This window comes from Rhinolophus ferrumequinum, chromosome 25 (genome assembly GCF_004115265.2).
Source record: "Rhinolophus ferrumequinum isolate MPI-CBG mRhiFer1 chromosome 25, mRhiFer1_v1.p, whole genome shotgun sequence".
Lineage (NCBI taxonomy): Eukaryota > Metazoa > Chordata > Mammalia > Chiroptera > Rhinolophidae > Rhinolophus > Rhinolophus ferrumequinum.
Window position 1 is genome coordinate 20,590,222 of NC_046308.1, and position 14,892 is coordinate 20,605,113.

A 14,892-nucleotide genomic window follows, 5' to 3' on the forward strand; every position below is an offset into this window, starting at 1 on the left:
TTTAAAAAAATGTTAAGTGCAGTCACAAAAGGACAAAGACTGTATGATCCCACTTATATGAGGTACTTACGGCAGTCAAATTCATAGTCGGAAAGGAGAACGGTGGTTGCCAGGGGGCTGGGGGGGGGGTAGAGGCTAATGGGGAGTTCTTGTTTCATGGTACGGAGTTTCGGTTGGGGAAGATGAAATGAATTCTGAAGATGGATGGTGGTGACAGTCATACAACAATGTGAACATTGGACCGTACACTTATAAATGGTTAAAATGGTATATTTCACATTATGTGTATTTTAATTAAAAAGCAAATTAAAAGTTAAGCCCAATATTTAAAAATCAGTTGCTTCATAAAATAACATGTATTTTGTTGTTTTTCTTTTAACAATAACAAAAACAACAAAGGAAACCCTATAGTGACTTTAAGATTAAATGAGTGAATGAAATGAATACTTAACAAAACCAGTTTAGGTTTCATCAGAGTCCAAGATATAGAAAAGCGTAGACGTCCAATTCTAAATATTGGTGCACTTCTCCATGAACTGGGAAATTCACCAAGCCAACTGAACTTCGTTATATTCTATTCATCCAATTCATGCAACACATGACTGGAAAGCCTAGGTCGCCATCTTTCACAATTACCGCTAGTTATTACTGGAGCCGTGCCCCACTTGAAATCACTACCTTGACTCATGTTGGTCCAGAGGGAACAAGAAGGGTGGGCAAATAGTAGTAATCTTTGAGCACTTTCCCCCAAACCTGAGCCAGTGCACACCTGTGGGCCTCTTGCTGGTTTGAGATGAGAAACAGCTGAAGGAAAAAGAACTTGGTTGGTGGCGTGCTGCTAAGGGCAAACCAAGGACTACGAGGAAAACCGCAGAACCTCGGGTGGGAAGAAACACCTCTGAGGTTGCTGTCCAAACTGGAATCCTCTGTTACGCTCCTGACAGTCACTCAACTCAGCCTCTCCATAAACATGATTTCCCCGTGCAACCTGCCCCATTTCGAGATTCGTCTAGCTGTTAAAACAGGACCTCTCATATTGAGCTACATTCTGTCACACTGTAGCAAGAGTATTTTTTATTATTATTTTCAAAAAATTTTCAATGTTTCTGAACATTTGATTTAGAAATAATTTCTAATTGTACAAATCTGCAAATATTGTTCAAAAGTTTTCCTGTAGTCTTCATCCAGCTTTCCCTACTATATTAACATCTTACATAACCACAGTACAATTACTAATAGCAATAAATTACTACTAATATATTACTAACTAATCTAGAGATCTTATTCAAATCTTGTTAATGACTCCATCATGTCCCTTTTCAGGACCAGGATGCAGGCCAGGCTCCCACCATACATTTAGTCATCATGTCTCCTTAGTCTCCTTTAAACCGAGACAGTTTCTCAGGTATTTTATCTTTCATGACTTTGACACTTTTAGAAAGAAAATCCCTCCATTTGGCTTCATCTTATATTTCCTCGTGCTTTAGATTCTAGTTATGCATCTGGGGGCAGGAATCCCACAGAAACGATCCTGCTTCTCAGTGCATCCTCTCAGGAGGCACATGGCTCGGGGGTGCCTCATTCCTGGGGAGGTGAGCTTTCCTTCCCTGCTTCAGGTGGGGTCTATCAGGTTTCTCTACTGTGAAACCTTTTTAATTATTAAATACAAATATATATTTAATGTGAAATATGTATACACATATTGTATATGTATAATATGTTTATGTAAATGTACATGTATATGCAAAATATGTATACACATATGTAAAAATATGTATACACATTAAGAAAAGGAAAAACTATGGAAATTGTAATACCCAATATACACCGATAACAAAAGATGAATACAAGTCACGTTTGACTTCTGCAATTACAAGAGGTGCTCAAAGTGGTTACCATCAGCGTCCAGATGCTTCTGATTAGGAGACCCATTGCTTGAGCAACCTTGACCAAAGTGTCTACTTGTAAACATTTTTTTAGCACCCCGGGTATCTTCCGAGGAGATACTTTGAGACTATGTAAATATTTGTTTCTCATTCAAACTTGTAGCCACTAGTTTTAACATGTATTGATGAGTCTTGCTGGAGATGGATTATTGCTGTGATGGTTGCCAAATGATGACTTTTTATTCCCCTCATTCCTTCTACATTTATTAATTGGAATTCTTTAAGAGTTTTCTTTTTTCAAGTTATTTATTCAAGTATTTTATATCAGCACGGGCTCATATTTGTTTTACTCTATGGATTATAATTCATTACTATCTATTTAAGCTCTAATCACCCCAGTCTTGGCCACCAGAAGTCCCTTTAAATTGGCTCCTATGTTCTTTTGATATGTCCCCATAATTTTCTCACCATTCACCACAAATTGTTCCAAGTTTATTTTGTATTTTTCCCTGTGCCGGCCCTGGAACAGCATTTCTCCAGAGTCTCAGTACCTTTGATTGAAGATGTTATTTAGAATCCAAGGTCTGGGTGCCAAGTGTGCTCACTGCTCCTAGGTCTTACCTAACCACCCCCCCACACACATACATTTCTGTATCTACTTGCATATATGAAAAATCTTAGTTTATACCATTAACTCCAATTCCACTTCCACACCACAGGGTTCATTCTAGCCCCCATTCCACCATTTGTAATTTCTTTATCAGTGAAAACCTGGGTCTCATTATCCACAATAGTTACGTATTTCATTCGAGCCTAGAATACACATAAAGTAGTTTAGGAATTGCTAAGCCACACCCCTGTGAAAAACAAATTTACTAAAATGTTTTGCTCTTTTTTTGATTTAGTCTTAGAGTATATAGTCAAAATACTGTTTCCCCGAAGTTATTTGGGTTACTGTTCTTGTTCTTCTCCATCCCCACCCCTCAGTGTGGTTTCATCATTTATTTGTAACAGTCATTTGTTAGCTTGTATTCGATTCTGGGTTCCCGTAACATTGTGGTCTATTTACTTTTCCAGTATAAAGTCAGAACTATACACAAAAAGGTGAAAGACTGTCCCGTCGTCCTGTCCCTCCCATCCCATTCCCATATTCTTTTCACCCCGCATCCGCCTGCTCCCTGTAGGTAACCAAACCCATTTGTTTCTGGTTCATCCTTCCGGTGTGTACATGTGTGTTTTATACAAATGAGCAGATACTCATATACTTGCTTATTTCCCCTTCTTTCTTCCATGAAAGGGAGGATACCACAGATATCAGTTTATGCTTTGGTCTTTCACTTAACAGTATATTCTAGTTTGCAGAAAAGAGTTACCATAGCAGGCCCAGCTGTTATCCTTAGAACGCTTGTTTGCAAGGGTAGCCTTCCTAGTAACTGGGAACTTAGATTTCGAGTTTCCACCATTCCCTAAATGATGAGTAGTTTACTGTACTTATACAACAATATGGTTTATAATAAACCCTTGCTTCCTTCCAGAAAGTCTGGAATTTTGGTATGTGCTGGCTGGAGGATGCCCATGTGACCAGTGCCCAGGAAAATCCCTGGGCTCTAACAAGCTTCCACAGTAGACACCATTTCCCATGTGCTGTCACAATGGTGCCCAGAGGAAGTTAAGTGTGTGTGACTTCACTGGGAGAGGACTCTTGGAAACTTGTGACTGATTTCCTCTAGACTTTGCCTCTACCCCTCTCTCCTCTAAATGTGGTTAATCTTAGCTGTGAATATGACCATATGCTGAATCCTGTGAGTTCTAGTGACTCGCCAAAACTAGAGGTGGTTTGCGGACCTCCAACACACCTGGAAATCACTCCACCTCTGTACATGAAGCTCTTCATTCTTTCCTACTGCTGCACACAGTCCTCCATGTACGGATGTTTATATACCTTAAGTTTATCCAACATCTCTCCTATATGTAGACACTTAAGTTCCTTCCAATATTTTACAATAAATAATGCTTCAAAGAATAATCTTGTGTTTATGTACTTTTACATTGCTGGAGGTGGTGTATTTTTAGGGTAGACACTTAGAAATGAGAGCGCTGGGTCAACAGGCCAGGGCACGTACAGCTTTGTTAGGGGTAGCCAAAGTCCTCTTCCGAAAGTTACCAGTACGCATTCCCACCAGCGAAGTGTGAGAACACCTTTTTCCTCACAGCCTTGCCAACCCAATGTTGTTGTAAGTTTCCATTTTCACCATTCTCATAGGGAAAAAGCGGTATCACGTGTTGTTTAAATGTGCATCTCTAGTTATGAGTAGGGCTGACCATCTCTTCATGAGTTTAACACACACACACTGAATTATCAATGTCTTTCCTCTAATTTTCTATTGGGTTTTTCATTCCTCAAGTTCTTTACACATTAGAGATAAAAGCCCTTTATCTGTGATGTATGTTGCAAGTATGTTCTCCCAATTTGTCAGTTATCTTTTGACCATGTTGTGGTGTTTTGCCAATCTAGGAGAGGCCTTATTTGGAGGTTCCCAGGATGTCTGGGCTTTGCAAACCTCCTGTCTGCTTTTCTGAGAGGTCCATAGCATTCATTCAGATTTCCAAAGGGTCCTGTGACCTGAGAATGATTAGGAGCTATTACTGCCATGTCTTCCACTAAGCCTAACTGTGCCCAACAGAACCACTTCTGCTTGATAGCCCCCCAAATTCTTAAAGGCTTCTCTCACTTCCCCAGTCCTCTCTTTCATAGGAAGACATACCCAGCAACTTGGCCTCCACTGGTGCTTTTTCAGGTTGTATTACTAGTGTGAATTCTTATCCATGAACACATTCCTGGTTTTCTACACTCCTTCCACACATGACACAATGCTCAGTGTGGGCAGGAGGGGACAAGATCCACTTTGGCCAGGAACCCAACACTGACACATTCCTTGCTTCCCCTCTGACCACACTCCCCACCCCCACCCCACAACCCTGGGGCATCTTAACCTTGTCTGAGCGCTGGGAGGAGAGCGGACTGTGAGAATATTCTAGCTATACGCTAACCAGAACACAACCATCCCTCAGTCCAGGAAACACGTTCCTGTTACTGGATATTAAGAGCAAATGGGCTTTTCTTGGCAGCCACACCACAAAGTTAATTATAAGTGACCAGCTGAAACCTGTAGGTCTTCTGTTTCTCCATAAACACTGCTTTTTTTTTTTTTTTCAATTTTGGAGTTCAAATTATGGAACTAAGTATAAAACCGTACATTTATATCAATTAAATTTCATTTTGCTTTATACAAATCAGAATAGTATTTACCTCTGATGGAGTTGGGGAAAAAAAGGATGGTTTCAAAAAAAGAACAGAGAAAAGAGTAATCTTCTAGTTCTTAGTTTGGGTCATATGTATATACATGTGTGTGTACATAAATGCACAGATGTACATATGTTGTGTTCATTATTATACTTCATAATTTATATATGCATAATTTCACATTGAATATTTACATTAAGAAACTCATCTTGTTAGACTCAACCCATCATATCAAGAAGTAAGAAACTTTTAGATCCTGAATCTGTTACCTCATTCATTTAACTATATTTTTAAAGGTAGGTCATCGCAGCATAAAATCTGATTATCATGTTCAACTGTTACTTAATGTTTTCTCATTCCTACTTATGGTCAATACATGCAGCCTACTAACAATAATAAATTGCCCTGTAACCTGTGTAAAGAAATGATGTATTTATCAGGTGGAGAATGAAGCCTAGCTCCAGAAGCCCAGAGAATATGAATTTATTAACGGGTCTGGAGGAAGGGTTGGCAAACTAGTCTGTAGGCCAGCACCTATGCTTACAAACAAAGTTTTATTTGTATAGTCACCCTCATTTGTTTACTTATCATCTATGCTTGCTTTCACTTTATAGTTTTGCAATGGCAGAGCTGAGTAGCTTTGATAGAGACCAAGTATCCTGCAAAGCCCACAATATGTACTTACTATATAGCCCTTTACAGAAAAAGTTTGTTAACTCCTGGTCTAAGGCACCATCCAGGAGAGAAAGTAAGTTTTCTAGTCCACTTGGCAGGTATATTCCGTTAGGACTTGGGGGTCCATCACAGCTCACTAACCATTAGTCTCACCTAACTAATCCCTCTTACTCTAAGTTCAGACCCATAATGAGATATTTGGTTTCCCAAGTAATGATTCCACTTTTCACTGTGTACTAATTAAAGAACTGGCTTTCTGGTTTATACTTCAGCCTCTTATGAAGTGGGTCAGCATGGGTCTGTCCCTTGGAGACCATTATATTATCTCTGATGTACTAAAAAACCAAAGTCAAGTTTCTGGACCTGCAAAGCTAAGGACTTGCTTCAAAAATATAGAACTCCCTTTAGGGTATCCATCCTCTGAAGCCCTACCTGGATCAACAGCTTCCCTCAAAGATATCTATCTCTGTGACATCTCACTCCATCATACTACCACTGACCATGATACTACCAAAACATAAGGAAAAAATACACATCATTTCTTAACATCAGATGCAGAAATACCACGTGACTATCACAAAGAGCCTCAACATTTCATATACAATAGCTACTTCAGAAAAGTGGCACTTTTTCATTAGATAAGCACTTCTCTTCAAGTGTCTGATGTGATACAAATGTTTTAAAAGATCATCAAAAGAAACTTAACATCAAAATCAACATTTTGGAAGTGCTTCAAGAATAAATCATAAGCTACCTGTTAGCATCTGTACTTTATTATGTGAAATGTTACTCTGGAAAGCTGTCATTCACACTCAACTCATCTAAATCAAGATCTCATTTCTTACCTGACTTGGGCTGATCTTTGCTTCAGCTGCTGTGGAATGTTGACGCGGGTCTTCCTTTGCTCCCTCACAGAGGTCTCTTACAATTTCCACCTGGTTCCCTCGATCTCTGAAGACCTTTAGCTCCATGCTCTTGGTTTTCTCTTCCCTAGCCAAGATCCCAGAAGCCACAGAACTGCCTCCTGTGGAGTCCACCAGCCCACACCGCCCAGGCTCACCCCCATGATCCGAGTTCTCAGAGGTTTCTTCGCAACAACTTTCCGCATGAGTCCTCTGCAGCTCCAAGGGCACTGCCCTACTCTGACTTACAAGAGAGCTTGAGGCTCCAGGTTTTACATCTGGAATCACACTTGGCACAGGGTCAGCATGAAGCTCTTTGGAGACACTTACTGGGAGTTCAGAGTATAATTCCTGTACCACGGCAGACATGGAGGAATCAAGTGGAACTGGCTGAGTCTCTACTCCGGATGACAGCATTAGGGCAGACTGTAGATTATGGAGTCAAGTCTTTTACATCAAATGGTTCACCCTGACACAAATCAAAGGAAGGGATAAAAGTTTAAAACCTTGCAGGGTAGAAGAAAGCTGTCTCAGCTCAAGCTGGCTAAAATAAAAACAATAAATTCTACCTCAAATGCCAGTATTACCTGGCACCAAAAAATTCTCCTTCATAGACTGCCTTACGAACAATTCAGTTAAAATCTGGAGGGTTAGCAAATGCAGATGAAAATAAGACATGTCTAAGCATCCAAGGATAGACCTAATGTAAATTAGAAGATAAAGACAGTTTTCTACTTGTTTTAAACGCATTGACCCTGCTCGTTTTGTTCACTGCCTGGAATAAGTACTTGACACATAGTAGGTACTCAGTAAATTTTTCCTGAAAGAATGTATACTTAAGGACTCTGAAGAATTTGATTCACAGGCTTTTCTTCATTACGAATACTCTTTGAAAGACGATATAGAGAAAATGAATTCCATTCCTTCACTGCTTACCAAACACTTGAGCTATATCTACCCAGGCTGGCACAGACACGCTTTAGCAGAATATTTCCTTTTATTTAGCATCGTTGCATTTTCCAAGTGCCTTCACAGACCACTCATTTGATTCTCACATCCCTGTGAGCTAAGTAGGGCAGCTATCATCTTCCCATTATAGACCTAAAATCACACCTGAAGAGGTTAAAAGCGACCTACCTAAAATATGACATGGTTATCTAACAGGAAGGAGGGGGATGTCCAGGGGACGTCATTTGAAATGGGAATGTTCAATTTCTTGCATGGGGTGATGGAAACAGGTTATTTGCTGAAATATTTATACCTAATGAGCTCATACTACTATATTATTAAAGTAGTCAAAACACGCACACGCCCTAGGGAATGGTCGATACACTTCGGAACCAGGGTTTCCCGGCAGGTAACTTTTCCATTGTAGTCTACCAATGTGTGCAGTTCCCACAAAATCCACTTTGACCTGACAAAGGCAAAAATTGGTTAACCAAGTAAGATACTACTATTACATGTTTTCATTCTTGATGCTTTCCCTAACCCTAAACAAGGACAGAAAAGATGAGAACTATTTGGCAACTCAGAGTTCATAACAAGGATTTATTGGGGGTATTGATGGCAAATCCCTTTGGCCAAAATGCACAGAGGGAAGGATGTTTCAGAAAGCCATCCAATGTCTACGCCTACCCTTCCTAACATTCGTCTTCTCCCCAACTAAACATGCCACATACAAGCAAGGCCCAGCGCTGGCTGGGGAACTGTTTGGATTGTTGAGCTGTCTCACCTTGTTTTCACTGACAACAATGAGATTTCTGAGCAGGAGGGAGTCTCCAACACACCCTGTAAATGTTTACACCTCAGTTTCCTTGGTCCCTGTCTCTATTCCTACCTTGATTTTCTGGTGTAGCCCACAGACGTTGCTCACACAAAGGCACACGCTCTGCCTCCAAGTGAAGAAGTACTCGCTCTTTGAATATTCCTGGGTTGACAATTGTTCCTCCTTGCACAGAAGGTCCCATCCTCTGACCTGTGCTATTTGGACCGAAGCTGGGAGCTGAGGAAGGGCAGATGACAGGTCCTCTCGTTCTGGACCATTCTGCCTTTATCTTGGTTTTCCAACTTGCAGTGGATGGTTTACTCGTGTTCCTACGCTTTCATCCACTGGGCGTCCTTAGTGTTTTTAAGGAACCCTTCTCAAACATAAAAGGACATAATGCTACACTAGTTACTTAAACACTAGGAATTACAGGAAATCAGGCTGCTGGTTCATAAAGTTTAGGAAACAGGACGGCTGATGAAAAAACTTGAATACCCTCTGCCCCCCCCAAAAAAGAGAAAAAGCAAAGAGATAAACTGTTGTGCATAGGCGTACGATGAGAATCAAATGAGACTCATAAACAGTACTGAGAGAAATGCACCCTGTTTGGACCTATAGTCCTCTCCTTTCTCCTCCAGGTCTTTGATATTTCTGGGGGCACTTTAGAGTTTAGGCCATTTTGTGGGTGCGCACATGTACGTGGGGGTTACTAGAGATAAAGTGGAACTGCTATTTGATGACGCCCCCTCCCTCCATAGGTAGAAGCGCTCAATTTTAATGTGGTTCAGTTTCCCTTTCCCAATGACAGCCACAACCCAGTTGTTGGCTGGCATGCCACACACAGACCAGAACAGTGCTGTAAAGGATACTGTGAAAGGGCAGGTTTGCTGATGGATGGAGATGGGCTCCATGGGTCTGTCCACCAGCTTGTGCTCAAGAGCTCTTCTCCCTGCGTGCCACCGAAGTGCGAGTGTTCTCAAAAGTTTAATCCTTGAGATTTAGGCTTCACTTTTTTGATGACCTCACCTTTTCTTGCAGCTTCTCTGCCAAAACTGTCCCTTTAAGCATAGAGTGACTACAAGACCCAGCAAATCCACTCCTAGGGTTGTTTGCAAAAAGCCCATGTATCCACACAAAAACTTGTACACAAATGTTCACAGAAGCACAAAAAGTGGAAACAACTCAAATGTCTATCAACTAATGACTGGAGAAAATGTGGTCTCTCCAGACAATGGAATAATACTCAACTCTAAAAAGAAATCAGAAGTACTGATTCCTGATACAGCATGGATGAACTTTGAAAACATTATGGTAAGTAAAATAAACCAGTCACAAAAGACCACATATCGTAAGATTCCATTTGTATGAAATGTCCAGACCAGGTAAATCTAGAGTCAGAAAGTGGATTAGTGGTTGCTTAGTGCTGGGAGAGTTCGAGAACTAGGCAGTGGCTGCTAATGGACAGTTTCTTTGAGGAGATGATAAAAATGTCCTAAAACTGATTGCAGTGATGGTGGCACAGTTCTGTGACTATGCTAAAAACCACTGAGCTGTATAATTTAAGTTGGTGAATTGTATATAGTGTATGAATTATATCTTACTAAAACGGATTTTATTTTAAAATAAGGGAAAAAAAAACATCTTTAGCCCCAATCTTTTCTCAAGTTCCTGACCTGTTTTACTTACAAGGATGGCACTCCCAAAAACCTAACATGTTTAAAATAGAACCCATCCAACCCAATGAATAACAGCCTTACTCCCTGCAAATAGCTACGGAAAACATGTTTCTTCAGGAATGAATAAGATGCCCTCAGTACACTTCCGTGCTTATGTTTGATCCTGTCGCTTCTCTCAGTAATGGCATCTCCAGTATCCTAGAGCTCCAACTTGAATCCCCAACATAACTATACCTGACCTGCCACTTGCCTTTCAGTTAGCATTTGGTAGCCCAGGACTCAACTCCAGCAGTGTTTCTAACAAATCCCGCTCCATTCCAGCCCCATGCTCCTAATTCAAGATTTTCTTCTGAACACAAACTCAGGCAAAAATACATTTGCTAAACAGATCTTTAACACAAAGAGGTAAAATCGATAATCATATAAAATGGCTCAAAATATTCCTCAGGGAAAACAGTGCCCTTATCTTTCCTATACCTCCAGATATACTGTAAACTGGTACTGGTAGAAACAGAAGTTTAAATGTTTTGGTCACCAAAAGATAACTTCCAATTTACAAGTGCCAACTATACCACAAAGCTACCACCATCGCTTGATACTCTTGTTTGGTAGAGACCTAATTCTAAGAAATTTCAACCTACAAAAAAAACTAGGCACATTGGCTGTCGAAACAAAACAGACACACCCTCCTTTTTCTCCCAGCCCAATTCTGGGTCCTCGAGTTTCTCAGCAGCATCTGCATTGAGTCACCAAGAACAGCTGAGCGCCTTGGCTGGAACCCTCAGTGATGGAGTGGTACTTAGATGTAAGCCTGGAGTAGCAGTTTAAAATTACTCTCAGCTCACTAGCTTGCACCATTAAACTGTTCCCTCATTTTTTGCCATCTATCAAGATACTGGTAATACCACACAACTGCAGAAACAGAACAGAATTTTACCACCCAAGTTCTTTAAAACTAAATCTCTGAATACAATGGAGCAATTAGAACTGGTGCAGAAATATATATTTACATAGAAAGCTGCCTGATATTTTAGCTAATTACATAAACATCAAGACTCTAATTTTGGTAAAAATGAATATGTATATAGGAAAATGTTTGAAAGAATACAAGTATTAACAGTGTTATCCTGGGTGATGGGATCATCAATGACCGGTATACTGTCCTTTTTTCTTTTTATACAATGAGTATGTATTACCTGTCAAAAACGTTTGTAAACATTATTTCACAAAATCCAAACACGTAGCAATAAAAAAAACTGTATATCCTTTTCTTTTATCAGTATCTTCCCAAATGTCAGCTCTCTGCCTCAACCATAAAAGTTTTTACATTAATACGTTAAATAAACTTCACATAAGAGAAAAGAGTAACATAAGCTTCTAAAATGTAGACAGGGATTTCGTGTTCAATCCTTACGAATGACCTATTGGGTGAGGACACCAGATAATCATCTAGTTTGAGATATAAGCAAAAAATAACCCAGAGTCACAACCAACTCTTGCCAGCTGCCATTAGCTTGTCATCTTTACCATAACGCAAACAAGAATCAGATTGTTTAGAGAATGGATTTTTTTTTCCTAAAGGAAATAAATGACTAGTATTTACAGGGAGTATGCAGTACAATTCTTCCAATGAAAGAAATGTTTTTGAAATGAAAACAATCATCCCCACATCTTTGTGTTTGAAATGCACAAGCAGTGCTGGGAGCAGTCTAGATAGATGCTGGTCTCCGTGGGGGGGGGGACGGGGGCGCGCAGGGCGGGGGTCTCTATGCTGCCGTGCACTTACTAGCTGCATGGCCTGCAGTGTGTCACTTGTTTTTCACACGTAAAATCAACAAGTTAAACAGAATAATCTCCAAGGTCCTGCCACCCATAAAAATCCCATGACTCGAGGTAAAACTTTTTTATTTCACTTTGTTTCAGCACACCCATAGACACCAACAATGGTGGTACAGAGTTCTGACTAATCCCCACTGCAAGTACTTAAGGGCAAACAGAGGTAATTTAAGAATACTTTACATACAAAAAAGATAGAAAGCTTTTCTTTAATGCGTCTGCAGGCAACTAGGCAGTGTTAATTCCTATCCCACCAAATAACAAAAGGGAAGGGGAAAAAACCTACCAGAGAAAGATTAACATTGTAGCTCTCAATCTCATTAGAATACATTTTGTAATATTAAAAACCTGACACAGCAGCAATTTTTACTTTAGTTGTTCAAACACTCCCCAAAACAAAAGTTCTGGGGGTACAAAGTTCATAGCACTAAGCAAAAAAAGAGGGGGGAAAATCAAACAAAGAAAACAGCAGAACCATGTGCCCCCATAATCCCGAGTGTGAAGGTCTCTCCTTTTCATTCTAATGCAAAGGGACTGCTCTTAACGAAAAGAACAGTTAATAATGCTGGGCGCTGCCACACTCGGTTCAAGGGACAATACTCACAATAATGATCAAGCCCTCAGAAGTTCACAACACTCCTTTCACTTTGAGAAAGGGGCTTTCTTTTCCAAAGATTCGGACACTGTAGCCAATCCCTCCATGAGGGAATTCCGAGAAGGGGCCTCTTCTTGAGGGGACAGAGAGAAGAATCTTTTAACAAGATCTCTAGACAAACTGAAAGTGGGGCAGGGAAGCCCAGCTCTTCAACATGGAGCGCGCAGGAAATCTCAAAAGCATCAAACACTGTTTCCCTTTTCCTCCTTTTATTAACATGCAGAAAAAGGATCCCTGTCTCCACATGGGGAGTGAAAATGCTCCTGATTTCTACTGACAGACTCTCTGCATAAAGGATTTTAATTTCTTTTTCAAAGGAAGAGGAGAAAAGAAACCATCTGTGCCACTCTAAATATATATAGCAGAAAGGAGTCCTCCTCTCAAAGGTATAGTCTTATTTTTCTTGGGAAAGCAAAAAGTTGGAATCTCCCTCTATGGGGGAGGGGTGTGTAGCTAGAAGGAAGCTTTTCCACCACTACATCAAGTAGGGGGAGTGGGATAGGACATCTCTAAGCAGTGAGGAAGAAATGATAGCTTCTGTGAACAAAGAAAAGGCTGGCTTCAGGTATCAGGTCTCCCTAACTCCTGGACTACAGACCTTTTTCCAAAAACAAAGTCTATTTTCCTGATTATTCTAATTGAGGCCCTCTTTGTTAATTGGGGTAGTAAGGTAGGAGCTAAAAGGATTAGTGCCTCTTTCTCCACCCCAGGGGAGAAGTCTCCTTTCTGGTGAGAAAGGATGGGTTGAATACTTGCGAAGGGGCGCTGGGGGTGGGGTGGATAGGAAGACACAGCATGGAAAAATCTGTTTCTCTGTCGAAGATATTGGTTTCCTTTTAAAAACACATTCAGTAACAGTAATAGCAACAACGCAAATTCTTCTGTAGCCCTTATGACAATTGTATGAAGAGAGTACCCAAATTAGAGATGGGCTAACTGAGAGTGAGAAAGGTTAAACAATTAGTCAAGGTCACAAAGATAGGAAATGGGAGACCTAGGCTTGCAACGATCACACTCCAAACGCCATGCTCTTAATTGTTCAAGGGAAACGAGCTCACTGCACACCAGGAGACTTGGGGACGACAAACGAGGTTCCCTCTGTGGACCTGACTGGGCGAAGGGTAAATTCAGGGTCTGCTTCTCTGTATCTCGGGGTAAAGGTGAAAAATAAAGGAGAGAAGGAAAGTCTTCTACCTTCCACAGTGAAGGACGATCCCTCTGTCACTTTTAAGCAAGTTGAGTCTCGCTCTTCACTTGTGGGGGCGGGCGATGACCAAATAGGGGGGACAGGTCTTGTTGGGGGTTATCTCTTATCCCTCCTTAAAATAAGTTCTGAATCGCCCTATCGCACCCCAGGAGCCGGTCTCACTCCGCTGATAAACGCCCTAGAGCCAGATAAGAGCGTACGCCCACGACAAGGGGCGTCGCCCTACCGAAGAAGTTGGGGGACCCCCGGCGAAACGAGGTTAAAGAGTATCTCTCCCCCGTCCGAACCAGGACTCGGAGAAGCCGTTTCTCCCTCGCGACGCGGGGCCTGGTCTCCTTCCTTTCCCTGGGTCCTTTCGCCACCCGCAGCGCAGCCTCGATTCCCGTCGGCACCCCGAGACGGCGGGGGGCCGGGTTCTCCCTCAACCTGTACCTCCCGGAGAATGGTCCCCTTAGGGTGGAGTGGGGCGGGGCGCCTACGCCCGAAGCTTTCCCGCCCTCGGCCTCTTACCCTGAGGCCTGCTCCGCGGCACTCGCTCGCCCCGCCAGCCTTGCCTCTGCAGCCGCAACCCCGCCGCCGCGAAGTCTACCTGAGCCTGTGGAGCTAAGCGAGCCCAGGGGCGCTCCGGCCACAGCCGCCTCTTCGTCTCTATGGTTCTCCCCCCACGCCTCGTACTTCCTCATCCGGGGCCCGAGCCAGCCATGCGGGCTCGCCCAAGTCCCGCCCCCGCACGGCGCGCGCGCACTGCCAGGGAAGGCTCTTCCAGCGTCGCGCCTCCCACCCTTGGCTTAGTCCCGGTCGCCTTCTGCCCTGCCCCTGCGGCCCGGACTCTTAAAGTGGAACATACCTTTTGATCCTGCTTCTGCTGAGTGAGCACCGGGGCCCACTGTCTGTCTCTACTGCCAACACTCTGGTCAAGTCCACCATTTCTCTGACCTGGACGGCTGCAACTCTAGAGACCTCCCGCCTTCCACATGGCAGTCCAA

The 14,892-nt window shown here is 42.1% G+C and overlaps 1 protein-coding gene across 11 annotated transcripts in view; it reads right to left on the reverse strand.

Moving 5' to 3' along the window:
- PRR14L (proline rich 14 like) overlaps positions 1-14,609 on the reverse strand; it is a 48,119-nt gene extending 33,510 nt beyond the window's left edge. For 4 of the 11 annotated variants that reach the window (XM_033098372.1, XM_033098376.1, XM_033098382.1 and 1 more), the window contains exons 1-2: positions 14,417-14,609; positions 6,711-7,236 (exon numbers count right to left, since the gene is read on the reverse strand). In XM_033098372.1, the coding sequence (XP_032954263.1) occupies positions 6,711-7,184 (474 nt within the window). In that variant the 5' untranslated portion in view covers positions 7,185-7,236; positions 14,417-14,609. Of the gene's footprint in view, positions 1-6,710; positions 7,237-8,604; positions 8,626-14,416 lie in introns of those variants that run through there. The other 7 variants (XM_033098381.1, XM_033098378.1, XM_033098379.1 and 4 more) reach the window with 5 other exon arrangements.
- Positions 14,610-14,892: the final 283 nt, after the last annotated feature.